Below are 14,550 nucleotides of genomic sequence, written 5' to 3' on the forward strand. Positions count from 1 at the left end.
CTTTGAAGGTTTTTTTGCCTTTAAAAAGAAAATAAAGGCCAGGCGTGGTAGTGCATGCCTTTAATCCCAGCACTAGAGAGGCAGAGGCAGACAGATCGCTGTGAGTTTGAGGCCAGCCTGGTCTACAAAGCTAGCCCAGGACAGCCAAGGCTAACACAGAGAGACTCTGTCTCGAAAAAGCAAAAAAAAAAAAAAAAAAAAAAAAAAAAAGAAAGAAAAAAAAAGAAAGAAAGAAAGAAAAAAAACCGTTTTGATTTGCAGCTATTTCTAACACTGAAAAATCATGTGTTTCTAATTTTACAGTATCCCCACATAAAGCACATTTTAAGAGTAGGATGGGATGGCAACACCCAGACCACACAACACTGATGTTGGTCTATTAATTTAACCATCACAACAAACAGCATTTGAAGTTCAAATGGCAGTTTTTCTTTTTCAACCCTTTGTTAAGGCTGAAGCTGTGGCTCAGTGGTAGAGCTTATGTAGTATGTGTGCTCACACATAAAAGCTCTGGTTCTATTTATTCATTTCTCACTAGTAGGAAGGTAGTTGGTAAATGAGTGTGACGATTCAAAAAAATAATTTAGCATTGAAAGAAAGCTTGGGGCTGGAGAGATGGCTCAGAAGTTAAAAGCACTGCTTGCTCTTCCAAAGGTCCTGAGTTCAATTCCCAGCAATCACATGGTGGCTCACAACCATCTGTAATGGAATCTGGTGCCCTCTTCTGGTATGCAGGTGTATATGCAGGCAGAACACTATATATAAATAAATCTTAAAAAAAAAAAAAAAAAGAAAAGAAAAGAAAGAAAGCTTGGGACACACAGGACTAGTCTTTGTCGACTAAAGTATGGGTTACCAGGCATAGGCTTTTAGTTAGAAAACATGCATGATAAAACCAGCAAAAAGGAACTATAAAGATACAGCTGGTTAGCCACAATTAAATAAAAAGTTAGAAGATAATCTAATGAAAGGGTTTTTCAAAGAGAAAATGAGTGATTGATTAACTGTCAGGAAGATAAAGTACACAGAAATAACACAGAAAAGACACTAAGGATAAAACTAGGAAATGCTAAAAAGGAAAAATGGAGAAGGTAATGTTTGAAAACTGAATTATAGTTTAGGACCACATATAAAAATCAAAGAAAGCAGCCAGGCGCGGCGGCGGCGCGCGCCTTTAATCCTAGCAAAGGCAGACGGAAACGGATCTCTGAGTTCAAAGCCAGCATTGTCTACAGAGTGAGTTTCAGGTCAACCAAGGCTATACAGAGACACCCTGTCTTGAAAAATAGAAAAAGAAGAAAAACAACCACCACTACCACAACAACAACAAAGATGAAAGAAAGCTGAGGCTAAAAAAGTCCTAATATCTATAAAGAACTACAGGTGAAGTAGCAAAGCCTACATAATTATAATGAAGCGCCTTCTCCCTGAAGAAATTCAGGAAACCAATGGGGTAAGAGACATACCTTTCGAACAATACTATCTTCCATATTTGATTTTTTATTGCTGCTTTGTTTACCCAATAAAGTAACCTCTAGTTGACAAAAAGGTTTTGGTAAAATATCACACTGTGTGAAGAATTTTCGCCATTCAACAATATATGCCTTTAGCAAAGCTGTGTCATCTTGATGGCTCAGTACGCGCTGAAAAACAAAATAGTACCGACTTGAAATAACCTTAAAATGCGTTGAAATATAAGAACAGTATTAGGTCAAGCAATAATTTTAAAATATATGATGTGTCATATTTAAGAGAAACTAAACACATGTTCTAGACATTTTTTATATAAACGTTCATAGCCATATTTCCAAAACAGTCAGAAAGTAGTACGTGTAAACCTGGCAGTGGTGGAGCATGTCTTTAAGCACTTGGGAGGCAAAGGCAGTAAGATCTGAGTTCAAGGCCAGCCTAGTCTACAAAGGAAGTTCCAAAACAGCCAGGGCTACACAGAGAAACCCTGTCTTGAAAAACAAAAACAAAGTAACAACAACAACAACAATGAAAATAGTAAATGTTAAGGCCCATCATCTACCAGAGAATGACACACAGGTGAGTCCTGAAAACATTATCCCAAGTGAGACTAGTCACAAAAGCTCACAGTTTATGAAACGCCAAGAGCAGACAAATTCAGGGGGGAGGAAATTCATGTTTAATGGTGAACAGGGTTTGAGAAGAGGTTAATAGGGAGTGATTATCAACAGTGCAGCTTCTTCTGAGGGTGAAGAAAACATTCTAGAATTAGTGTCTGATGCTATATGAATAAACTGAACCTCTCTGTAATATAAACTTCAAGTGAGGTGTTTTCTTTCGAAGTTTTTGGCTTTTCTTTCTCTTTCCTCTTTTGAGGCAGGGTCCCATTATGTATCCCTGGGCTGGCCTCAAACTCACTATGTGGAACAAGGTGACTTCTAACAGAGCTCTGCCTGTCTACCTCCTTCCTGAGCACTGGGATTAAAGGCGTGTGCCACCGCTGCCCAGCTGGAAAATGTGTTTTATATGAGTATGAGTCCCTATTCTTTAGTGTGTACCAACCAGGGCTATGTAAAGACACTCTGTCTCAAAAAACAGAAGAAAACAAAAGCCAGGTGAGGTGGCACATGCCTGTAGTTACAGCACTTGGAAGGCAGAGGCAGGAGGATCTTTGTGAATTCAAAGCCAGCCTGATCTACAAAGCAAGTCCAGAAGAGCCAGAACTATACAGAGAAACCCTGTCTCAAAAAACCAAAAAAGAAAAAAAGAAAGAAAACAAAGAAACAGTTCCATCACTGACCTGGAACTTTCAAAGCAAGCTAGGCTGGCTAGCCAGAGAATCCCAGGGATCTCCCTGTCTCCACCAGCCCAATGCAGAGATTACAAAAAATGTCATCACGATCAGCTTAATCTTATCATTATTATACTACAGTGCCTGTTTGGCTGTGTGTCGGGGGGAGAGGTCCATGTCACAGCATACATGTAGAGGTCAGAGGACAGCTTTCACCTTGTAAGTCCATGTGGGGCCCAGATACTGAACTCAGGTTGTCAGAGCTGATGACCTTAATCCACTGAGCTGCCTCACTGGTCCATACTTGGCTTTTTCTAAACTTGAATTCTCAGGATCAAACTCATTCTTGTGATTATAAGACAAATACTTTACTGCCTGAACCATCTCTGCCAGATATGCAGTTTTAATATTTATTTTATTTTTAATTATGTATAGCTGTATATGCATCTGGTCTGAGTGAATGAGTCCATATAAAATTTCCTAGAGGTAAAGTTGCAGGCAATTTGTGAGTGTTTGATATTGGTGCTGGGCACTGAACTCCAGTCCTCTGCAAAAGCAGTAATATGTTCTTAACCACTGAGCCATCTCTCTAGCACCAGGGGGGCTATGATGGGTAGGACATGCCTTTAATCCTAGCACCAAAGAGGCAGAGGCAGGCAGATATTTGAGTTTGAGGCCAGCCTGGTCTACATACTGAGTTCTAGCAAAGCCAGAGCTACAGTGAGGCCCTGTCTCAAAAACAACCAAACAAACAAAACAAACAAACAAAAAAGAAATCTAAGGCTGAGACTGGGGCTGACTGACGGAGTCCATGCTTACCAGCCAAGAAGCTAAGCTCTGGAATTGATGCCCAGCACTTACAAGAGAAAAAAAAAGGAAAATAAAGATGGGAATATACAGAACTTACTGCTTGTGCTTGCTTAATAAACTCAAGAATATCTTCTTTTAAAGCCTGATGAATTTTTGATGAGCCTTTATCGTCCCAGAGACAGACTGCATGCACATCCCTGTAAAAATAAAGCAGGTGGATGTCAGCAGTACCCAGGACACAGACAAGCATTCATCCTACGTTCTACATCAGAACAGCTTCCATGGACCATGTAAAGTAACAGCTGATCCACTCACAGGAACCAAGCTCTCTTTGTAAGATATCTCAAACAGGTGGCTGTTTCTATTCTTCCCATTGTTGCTGCTTTCCTTTTGTGTTTTATTTTTTGCTTTTTGTTTTTGCTTGTTTAGACAGGGTTTCTCTGTGTAGCCCTTGCTGTCATAGAACTTGCTCTATAGACCAGGCTGGCCTCAAACTCACAGAGAGAAAGGCATGTACCAAAACCTCCCGCTCCCTTCCTTCTTAATTCTCTATTTGTTGTATAAAAATTCATTAAAAGTCATGAGGTAGTGGAACACACCTTTAATCCCAGCACTCAGGAAGCAGAGGCAGGTGGATCTCTGAGTTCCAGGCCAGCCTGGTCTACAAAGGGAGTAGTTTCAAGATAGCCAGGGCTCCACATAAAAACCTTCTCTTGAAAAAACAAAACAAAACAAATAAACAAGCAAACAAACAAAAAACCACCACCACAACAAAAACTTTACAAAAGCATATCTGTCTCTTAAATCTCTATTCCCAGTGCTAACTGCTGTTAATGCTGTGTTAGCCAGAAGTGTGTACAGGCCTGCAGGCCCAGCACTGGGAGGCAGAGAGAGGGACACCCGAAAAGCTTCATGGTCAGGCAACTGAATTGGATTGGTGAGCTCTAAGTTTAGTAAGTAAAAGCCTTTTTCTACTCCCTTCATCTTCTGCTATAACCTTTTACACAAAAACAACAGAGGAAGACAAGGCATCCAATGCCAATCTTTGGCCTCTGCATGCGCATACACATGGGCACATGCATGCACACGCATAATTCAGACACACTCACACACCATCTCTGGTGCCCAGCAGGCACTGTATCTACTGCGTCCTCTCCCTAGTCCCTAACTATACTTTGGTTGTAATTTTTCCCTGCTCTACTACTTGGTAATTGATCTGGTGAGGTTTTGAATAGGCACTAATATTTAATGTTTCTATAAGTAAGTTAGTGGCTTTTCCTACTGCAACATAAACCTAGTCTGAGAAGTTATGAAATTTGAGGATTTCATCTTGACCAACTCATAAACACTCCATGTCTTTCTAGTTACACTGTAAAGCTTTTTTTCTATTTACAAGAATGCTTTTGTTCTCAAAACTCTGAATGAATGAAAACACTGAATACAGACCTGGGAAGGCAAAAGTTCAAGAGAAGGAAAGATCATTGAGCTGTCCTTCTCAGAACTACCACTGCAAGCTTTCCTTCTTGAGTGAAAAGGCTCTGCGGTGGTTTTCTGAAGAGCAGCACGTGCTCTCCACTCAAACTGCAAGCACACAACCATACCTACTGGCACTGCCTGAGACGGCTGGAACAACGCCCACCTCTTTCTGCACTGCCACACAGGACACTTGGAAATTTCGCTCACCTCAGTGGTCTGACAGGTAGGCAACACTGGGACAGCCGCCCAATGCCATTGCCTGAGCTGAATTAGCTGGCTGAACTGGGAAGTCCGAGGTGGACAGCTTCACAACACTGGCAGAATCATTCATCTGTACTATGGACTGATGGAGGCTCTGCTTGCTATAGCCTAATAATTTAAAACCTTGTTTGCAAAGGTAAAATGCGTGCTTTGGAATTAAACAGGCCTGTGTCCATGCCCTGACCATAGACAGATACTGCCTCAGCTCTAGAAGCCTTCCAAGGATGCTTCAACTTATTTATGCTCTATGCCTGAATTAGGCTGAACTCAGGCTTCAGGCCCTGACTATCTTCTTGTTCCCATCTTCCCAGCTCAGCGCTGGGTTAAACCAGGGTCTTGTTCATGTTAAGCTATAGTCTACTGCTGAGGTATATCACTAGACCAAAAATTAGTTTAAAAAAAAAAAAAGGCGTGGGGCCCCACCAGAGGAAATGGCTCAGTAATCAGAAATGCTTATCAGTTACTCTCCCCGAGGACTGGGTTTGGACTCCCATCAGTCACATGGAAACTTAAAATTCTTCAAGGGGATCTGGCATGTTCTTCTGCTTCTACAGTCGCCAGCGTGCACACAGTGTTCTTGCATATATACAGGCAAAACACTCGTATATATTAAATTAAATTAATCTAAAAGGCAGTTCACTTAGAAACTGAAGGAGAAAATCATTTGGCTTTCTAAGGTAAATTTTGTGGTTAATGGGGTTGTTTTAACTTGCTACATTGCGTCATGGGGCCAACTGCTCAGTGTCTGTTCTGTAAAGACATTTGGCCAAGGGCTAAGCAGTAATGAAGCCGACCTGAGATTCAATTCATTAGAAAAAATCTGCTTGTAAGGTTAGCCTTAGACTGGTATTTGAGAACTGACAGTTTCTTACACTTAAATAAACCTGCCCTGAAATGGTAACACTGGTTCACTGTACCTAAACTGTTGATACAAACATCATGACTTATACTGAATTTATGCTTACTCTTCTTAGGAGTCCAGCATTTGAGATCTGAGTGACTGTAAGGCCACTTCCATTAACTCCTGATAGCATATCACATGCTGTCAGTCTTGCTGCTGAAGAAATTCAATGTCCCAGAGCTGGAGAGGTGTCTCAGCAGTTAAGAGCACTTGTTTTTGCACAGGACCCCAGGTCAGTTCCTAGCACCCACGTGGTTGCTCTCTTAACTCCATTACCAGGGTCCAGTACCCTCGTCTGTCCGCCATGAGTACCAAGTACACATACAGTACATACACATACATAAATGCAAAATGCTCATTCACATAAAATGAGACAAACAAATTTAATAAAAAAATGTGATGTCCTTGATGAATTCCCAGGAAAAGGACTTTTGGAAATTTGTGCATAATCTTCTCCTTAAATACTCTCACTTCAACCCATGTGCCTTTCTCCCCGCACGTGCAGGCCTCTGAGTTCACCTACCAGGTCAGGAACCAAGAATGTGTCGTGGGAGTCCCCAACACAAGCAGCAGCAACACACCGGAAAGCAGATCACTTAAACTCATCTGTCCACCCAGTATGCAGAGGCACCAAGACCGCCTCTGTTAACGAACGGAATTTACTAGATTACTTACGAAAACAGATCAAACCACTGCTGTTTTGTTACAGATTCCTGGCGTAAAAGCTTCAAAACAATTGGACGCATGAAATCCCACTTGTCTTCAAACTGGAGAGACCCTTTATTCTAAAAAATAAGAAATAAAAGATAGCTTAATTTAAAATAAGTCAATAAAAATTCTCACAAACTTTTAATTAAAAATATATAACACCTTTTAAGAGATGCCCAGAAAAATAAAGAGATAAAATTTAGAACTAACAGCTTTCCAGAAGAGTTCTCCCAGGGAATCAGAGAAAAATCACCACACACACAAGTGAGGGACAGAACTAAAGGTAGAGGCCCACTGCGCACCAGGCCCTGGGGCAACTCTAGCAGGAGACGGAAGAAGCAATACCAAGATGGACACCGAGAGCGCAGCAGAGAATCTGCTCTAAAGGGTGTGGCCTTTGCTCTTCGTTTCTGGTAGACAATCCCTGGACAACTGGAATGTGTACCTAGTATGACCCTGAGAGCCTTAGGTCCTGTGCGAGGGATAAGCTAACCAACGTTGTTCTGGTAGGAGACTGGCCGCGGCGTCTATGTGGTCTTAAAAGTGGGGCTGGCCAATTGAGAAAGACTGATTATCAATGTAATCTAGAGAAGGGCTTTGTGTCAATCTAGAGAGTCAAAGTTCCCATGAACATAAAGCAACCATGTACATCTTTGTGAAGAAACGCCACACAAACCAACCAGAAAATAAGTTAGATTGGCTTCCTTAGGCATGATTCTCACATACTATCATACACTGACGTCAGAAAAGAAATGTGGATGGACTCCAGGGAGGATGGCAGAAGCTGAGCTTCTGGCCTCCTAGACTCTGTTCTGTGCCTCTCTCTCTTTAGCTGATCTTGAACTGGATGTTGCCACTATATAACAAATAACAGTAATTATGCCAGCTTGCAGTAAATCCTTAGTCTTTCTGGTGTTGAAAATGAGTAGGTATCTTTCAGAGAGACTGAACCCTCTAATTTTGTAACTGTACTAAACTCTTCACACTGTGTGGCTGTTGGGCTGAAGAAATGGCTCAGCGGTTAAAAGCACTTGCTGCTCTTGCAGAGAATTGGGTTCAGTTCCCAGTAGCCATAGTGACTCACAACTGTCTATAACTGCAGTTCTAGGGGACCTGAGGACACCCTGTTCAGGCTCCCAGGGATACCAGCCAAGCACATGGTGCACATACACACACAGCACATGAAAGTCTTTAAAGAAGAGGGGAGCTAGGTGTGGTGACACCCACCTCTAATCCTAGCACTTGAGAGGTAGAAGCAAGTGAATGTGAGTTCAAGGCCAGCCTGGTCTACATAGTGAATTCCAGGACAAGCTATGGCTACAGAGACCCTACAGACACATAGACCGCCCCACAACAACGACAATTAAAAAAACAATCTGCAAAAGTACAACCGTCAGTGCTTGGGGTAAAATAATAAAGACCTGAGCTCAAATTTCCACCACCCACATAAAAAGCAAGGCATAAGCCAGTCTTGGTGGCACATGTCTGTAATACCAGCTCTTGGGAGGCAGAGGCAAAGGATCTCCATGAGTTTGAGGCCAGCCTGGTCTACAAAGGGAGTTCAGGGCAGCCAAGACTACCCAAAGACACCCTGTCTAAAAAAAAAACAAAAAAAAAAAACAAAAAAAATCAATCAAACAAACAGCAACACAAACAAAACAAAAAAGTAAGGCATGACCACGAACTTGCCAATAATCCCAGTATTTGTAAGGTAGAAAAAGGAAGATTACTGAGGTTTTCAGGCCACTAGCCAAGCTCCTGGTCCAGTGAGATGCCCTGAGCCTCAAGCGAGTAAAGTGAAGAGTAATAGGGCGGGACAGTCAACATTCTCCTCTGACCTTTGCACCTACGCACATGTACATATGGTATGCACCTGCCTCCCTGCTCCCTGCTCCCTGCCCGCCCTCTCTCTCTCTCCCTCCCTCTCTCTCTCTCCCTCCCCCCCCCTCTCTCTCTCACACACACACACACACACACACACACACAAGCCTTCATGGATACTAAAATCTACGAATGTTCGAGTCTCTTGGGTAAAATGATACAATGCTTTGTGATTAACTTCCATATCTTTAAACCATCTTTAGATTACTTCTAGTTCATTTGTCTGTCCTTCCTTCCTTCCTTCCTTCCTTCCTTCCTTCCTTCTTTCCTTCCTTCCTTCCTCCCTTCCTTCCTTCCAGACAAGAGTTTTTCTGTGTAGTCTTAGCTGTCCTGGAACCCACTCTGTAGACCAGGCTGGCCTCAAACTGAGAGATCTGCCTGCCTCTGCCTCCCAAGTGCTGGGATTAAAGGTATGCAACCACCATTGCCCGGCTTATACCTAATTCTTAATATACTATGTTGCATAAATAAATTTGTTCAAGACAGGATTATTATCAAGTGACAAGGGAAAAAATCTGTATTTTGATCCACTGTTGGTTGAATTAGCAGACACAGAGCTCAGAACCCAGTCACCTGTACATTAGAACCCTACCTGAAAATATTGAAGGAAAATACCAATTTCATCTTATAATGCTAATAAAATCTTGCCATCAAACTTGACAGCAGACCAGACACAAAAGAAACATCATATATAAAGATTTAAATGAGCATTTTCAAACTGAAAATATACATGCAGGCAAGGAAAAAAGACAAAAAAGCATACCAAGGACAGAGATCAAAGCTGGGTAGAGAATCTGAAAGGAGAGTATAATGACCTGAGCTGAGGAATTGGAGACAGGAGACACTGAGGTGTACGGGGAGCCTAGGCTGTTTCCATGGTAACAGAATCCTTGACACCAAGCATCTGGGATATGCAAAAAGAAGCAAAGCCAGACTTCGAGGCTTCCGGGCTGGTCTAAGTACAGCATTAGCATGAACTGGAGTGAAAAAGACATAATATCCTAAAAAAAAAAAGTTGGAGCTAGCAAGCTGGCTCAGTGGTCAAGAGCACCTGTTGCTCTTAAAAGAGGACCTGCGTTCAGTTCCCAGCACTCACATGGTGGCTCACAACCATCCCCAACTCCTGTTCCAAGGGATCCACATCTTCAGACCTCTCCAGGGAGCATGAACGTGATACACATAGATCACGTGCAGGCTAAACATTCACACACTTTTCAAAGAAAAGGATGACAGGATAGAGATGGTTCAGCATGGTGGAGGAGGAGCTGCTCTAAGTTCAGTTCTTCTTCTTCCTTTTTTTTTTAAAGGCGAGGTCTCCTTATGTGGCCCTGGCTAGCCTAGAACACACTCTGTAGACCAGGCTGGGTTTCAGTTCCACTATCACTTCAGAGAGACCTTACCAAACTAACCTTTAAAAAAGCCCTTCTTCAGTTCCTAGTACATCAAAAGCCAAAGTTCTGCCCAGGTAAAATAAATGCTTTGCCTGGCTATGGGACTGAAATTTAATCCAAACTAAGTAGGACTCCTCCTCTTTGCTTTGTTTGTTCTGTAGTGCTGGGGACTGAACCCAGGGCCGTTAGCAAATGCTAAATACCCAGGTCTTCCTACCTACTGGGCTGGTCTTCCGCCCTGAGTGCTGACATTATTACTGCAATCACACTGGGATCAGCTGGCAGGACTTAAATGTTCAACTTCACTGTTTGGTGTGGTACTGGGCTTCACACATACTGGGCATGTGCTAGACCACTGAGTTACACACCTACCCAAAAGGACTTTCAAAAAGAACATACACCTTGCTGAGGTAGAGAATGCATATGATCCTAGCATTTAGGAGACTGAGGCAGAATAATCGCTTTAGCATAGGAGTTCAAGACCAGCCTGGGCAACACAGTGCGACTCTAGCTCAAAAGAAGAAAGGTCGGAGGAAGAAGAGAAAGATGAAAGTTACACATTTTGGGACTATGAGTTGGCTCAGCAGTTAAGAGTACCTACAACTCTTGCTTGCAGAGATCCTAGGGAATCAAGCTCTCATCTGGCCTCCCAAGGTACCTAAAGTGCACATACTGATGCACACAATACACTGACAAACTCACATGCATGTAGGCAGATAATTAAAAATGAAATAAATATATGTATTTTTTAAAATCATGCAATATACTATTCATTTCTTTAGTACTCACTTGTTTTTGTTTTTGTTTTTTCAAGACAGGGTTTCTCTGTGTAGCCTTGGCTGTCCTAGATTCACTTTGTAGACCAGGCTGGCCTCTGCATCCCAAGTGCTGGGATTAAAGGTGTGTGTCACCACGCCCAGCCTGTCTCTACTTCTTAAATTCTGGGATTATGGGGATTAAATACTATGTTCTGCTTATCTGGTGCTGGCGATAGACCCCCTGGGCTTTTTATTCTTAGCCCCAAGACAAGATTTTCTTAGGTGTTTTCCTAGTTGTGTCACTGAAAGCCATTTGGCTCTTGCTTCGTTGTAGCAGGTTAATAGAGGTGTATAGGGTACAATGTAGGTCAACTACATGGAGAGCACACCAGCCATGTCAAGGACAAGTGGGGTTGTCCAGTCTGTAAATGTCTGAGTATCTACTCTGATGGATGCCATTTGAAGTGTCTGATGGTGGTAAGTAGAGAGACAAAGCCGTATAAAGTGCCGGGTGTGGTGGCACATGTCTGTAATCCCAGCATTTGGGAGGCAGGTGGATCACTGGGAGTTTGATGCCAAGCTGGTCTACAAAGCGAGTCTAGCACAGCTAAGATAACACAGAGAAACCCTCTCAAAAAAAAAAAAAAAAAAGAAAGAAAGAAAGAAAAAAGTCCGATAAAGGAACTTATATTGTAAGAATGTGAGTACTATCTGGGTGTGCTGGCACACGCCTTTAATCCCAGCACTCAGGAGGCAGAGATGGGTGAGTTCGAGGCCAACCTGGTCTACAGAGTCCAGGACAACCAAGGCTACATAGAGAAACCCTGTCTTGAAGAAACCAAAAACCAAACTAAACCAAAAAACATATGATATATACATACATATACATATAAGTATATATGACATATGCATATATATGACATATTTTTCTTTTTAAAATTGATTTTTTTATTTTAATATTTTTCTAAGAGGGAAAGGAGAGGAAGAAAAGAAAGACGAGACAGGTGCATGGCCTCTTTTGTTATAGTCTTTGCCAATTCTGGTAGTCAGTCTCTATAGCTCTGACTTCCCTTCCTCTAAGCTGCTGACAGAAGACTGATCACCAAAGCCCCCTGCTCTAGTCGTTTTAGCTAATGCCTATAGGTTATGGTAATTCTGTGATTTACTTCAGAGAGTCTCATATTCCTTAATCACAGTTTTCCTGGTAATGGCCCCTGTTTATACAGCTCTGAGTTTGAGTCCCATATGCAGCCGTGCTCTAGTGTAAGACACGGGAGGAAGGGAAGCAGCTTCACATTCATCAAACGCGCTCAGCTCAAAGCAGCAACTCCTATCAACCCTAATTAAAAACTGGCAATTTTTAATGAGGTTCCTAATAAGTTTAGATGTTTAATAAGAATTACCCAGGTCTACGTTTTAACTGAACTAAAATCTTGGAATAACATCCATACTCCTAGCTAACTATGTTCCTGAATTAGACTCTGAATTAGAATTTTTCTGGTCAATATAGAGCTGGCTTCATGTTCAGTAAGGTCCGTTGTTCTCAATCCTACTGCTTCCAAGCCATTCTTTAACCATTAAGTCAAAAATAACAGCTATCAATAAGCTGGGTGTACCGGCACGTACCTTTAAGCACAGCACTTGGGAGGCAGAGGCAAGAGGATGTCAAGGCCTCTGTGGTCTACAGAGAGCCCAGGATAGTTAGGGATACAGAGAGAGACCTGTCACAAAAACAGCCTCACAGCTACCAGCTCTCACTCTCTAGTCTCAAAGTATTTATCAATACTTTTGTATTTATCAATCTTTTATAGTTACTTACATGCTTACTGCTTTTCTTCTCTACAAAAAATAAATGTTTATATAAAGAATGTTTGTCTGCCTAGCTCACCACTGTCTAGTTAATATGAGGAAAGGTTACGTTTCTGATCAATTGTACACAGGACATGGCTTTTTCACTCACCCTGAGAATGGCTGGGGCTACACTGGGATCTCAAATACCCAGAGTATTAGTTGCTGGCCAACTAATAAAGACTTTCTGTTGGCTTAAGTGCGCGTCCCAGCAAACTTCTCTGGTCAATACCTCACAACACAATTACACTTGTTTTCCATAGCTGAAATGACTGGTTTCAATGAATATGTCATCAGCACAAACACCCTCAAGTCAAATTTAAATACACATCAAATGCATGTGATAGCTTCATATGTAAGAACCAAAGCCAGGCTGAGGAGTTTCACAGTATCTCTGCACTCGTATTTCTCAAACCTGGGCCATTATCCGTCAAACTTCAAAGCCACTTTCCCAAAATGCAGGGGCGTTCACGCCTGGCCCGGCTCTCCTTCTGCTCGTCCTCCTCTGCTGTTTCCTTGGAGTCGAGGCTACTATCAGGCAACAGTTCCTTCCACAGTGCATCATCCACACAGGATGAAACACCATCCACCGCCTGTGCCCCACAGTGTTCTCCTCATTAGCACCTACAGAAGGGGACTCAGGGGCTGGAAGGATGGCTCAGCCACCAAGATTTCTTGTTGCTCTTGCTGAGGACCTGGGTTCGGTTCTCAGCACACATACGATGTCTCACAATGAACTCTAACTCCAAGGTCCTATTCTCACCCCTCTGAACACTGCACACACATGGTGTACCTATAAACTCACATGCATAAAATAAATATATCTAATAAAAATAAAATTTCAAAAAGATATTCAGAAAACAGAGTGATGACTTAGTTGGTAAGTGCACGCCTTACAAAAATGACAATACATGAGTTCAATCTTCCAGAATCCTTATTTTAAAAAAGCAAGCTGTGCATTGGTGGTGCCCACCTATAATCCCAGCAATCAGGGAGGCAGAGGCACGTGGATCTCTGTGAGTTCAAGGCCAGGCTGATCTATAGAGTGAGTTCCAGGACAGCCAAACTATACAGAGAAACTCTGCTGGAAAAACAAAAAAGAAAAGGGAAAACCAAAAATAAAAAACAAAACAAAACAAAACCGAATACAGTGGTGTTTACATGTAATCCCAGCTCTAGTGGACAGTGGCAGGTGTGTCCCTGAGACTTCCTCCCAGGCAGTCTAGGCTAGCTGGTAAACTCTAGGCAAGTGAAGTTCACTATGGCCAGTCCTGGGGATGACAGCTGACGCTGACCTCTGGCCTCCAGACTTAAGCACATGCACGTGCACATATCCCTATACACAAACACAGAATATTCACTCTTCACAATTCAGCTCTAATGCTCTCTTCCTAACTTTACTCATCCCAAGTATTTCCACATTCTGTAAGGCACCATAGAGCACATAGCAACATTTCTGAAACTTTCGCCTTAGAGAAAACCATCAGTACCATGTTCCCCTTGAGTCTGACAGACTCCCACAGAGCACGGGCATTACTATATGTCTTATTATTCTGGAGGGTACCTTGCATGATGGCAGCTAATAAAGAACTTTAATGATGAATATACTCTAGACACTTAGAAAGAATTGTTCGTTTATATTTTCACTTTCGATAAAAATTTGTGCTGAGAAAAAGCTGTACCTCCTATATCAGTTCTTTTTTAGTTTCTTACTTAAGAAGATCCAACTGGGACGATCTCAAATGATTGGAACTA

The 14,550-nt window shown here is 42.1% G+C and overlaps 1 protein-coding gene across 2 annotated transcripts in view; it reads right to left on the minus strand.

Annotated features, from left to right (window-relative positions):
- The window catches only part of CUL5 (cullin 5), a 49,071-nt gene that overhangs the window by 30,861 nt on the left and 3,660 nt on the right, over window positions 1–14,550 (minus strand). For both annotated transcript variants that reach the window (XM_084784311.1, XM_084784312.1), the window contains 3 exons: window positions 6,885–6,994; window positions 3,669–3,768; window positions 1,467–1,643 (listed from right to left, as the gene is read on the minus strand). In XM_084784311.1, the coding sequence (XP_084640437.1) occupies window positions 1,467–1,643; window positions 3,669–3,768; window positions 6,885–6,994 (387 nt within the window). The remainder of the gene's footprint in view (window positions 1–1,466; window positions 1,644–3,668; window positions 3,769–6,884; window positions 6,995–14,550) is intronic.

Source organism: Acomys minous, assembly GCF_964271855.1.
Source record: "Acomys minous genome assembly, chromosome: 5".
Lineage (NCBI taxonomy): Eukaryota > Metazoa > Chordata > Mammalia > Rodentia > Muridae > Acomys > Acomys minous.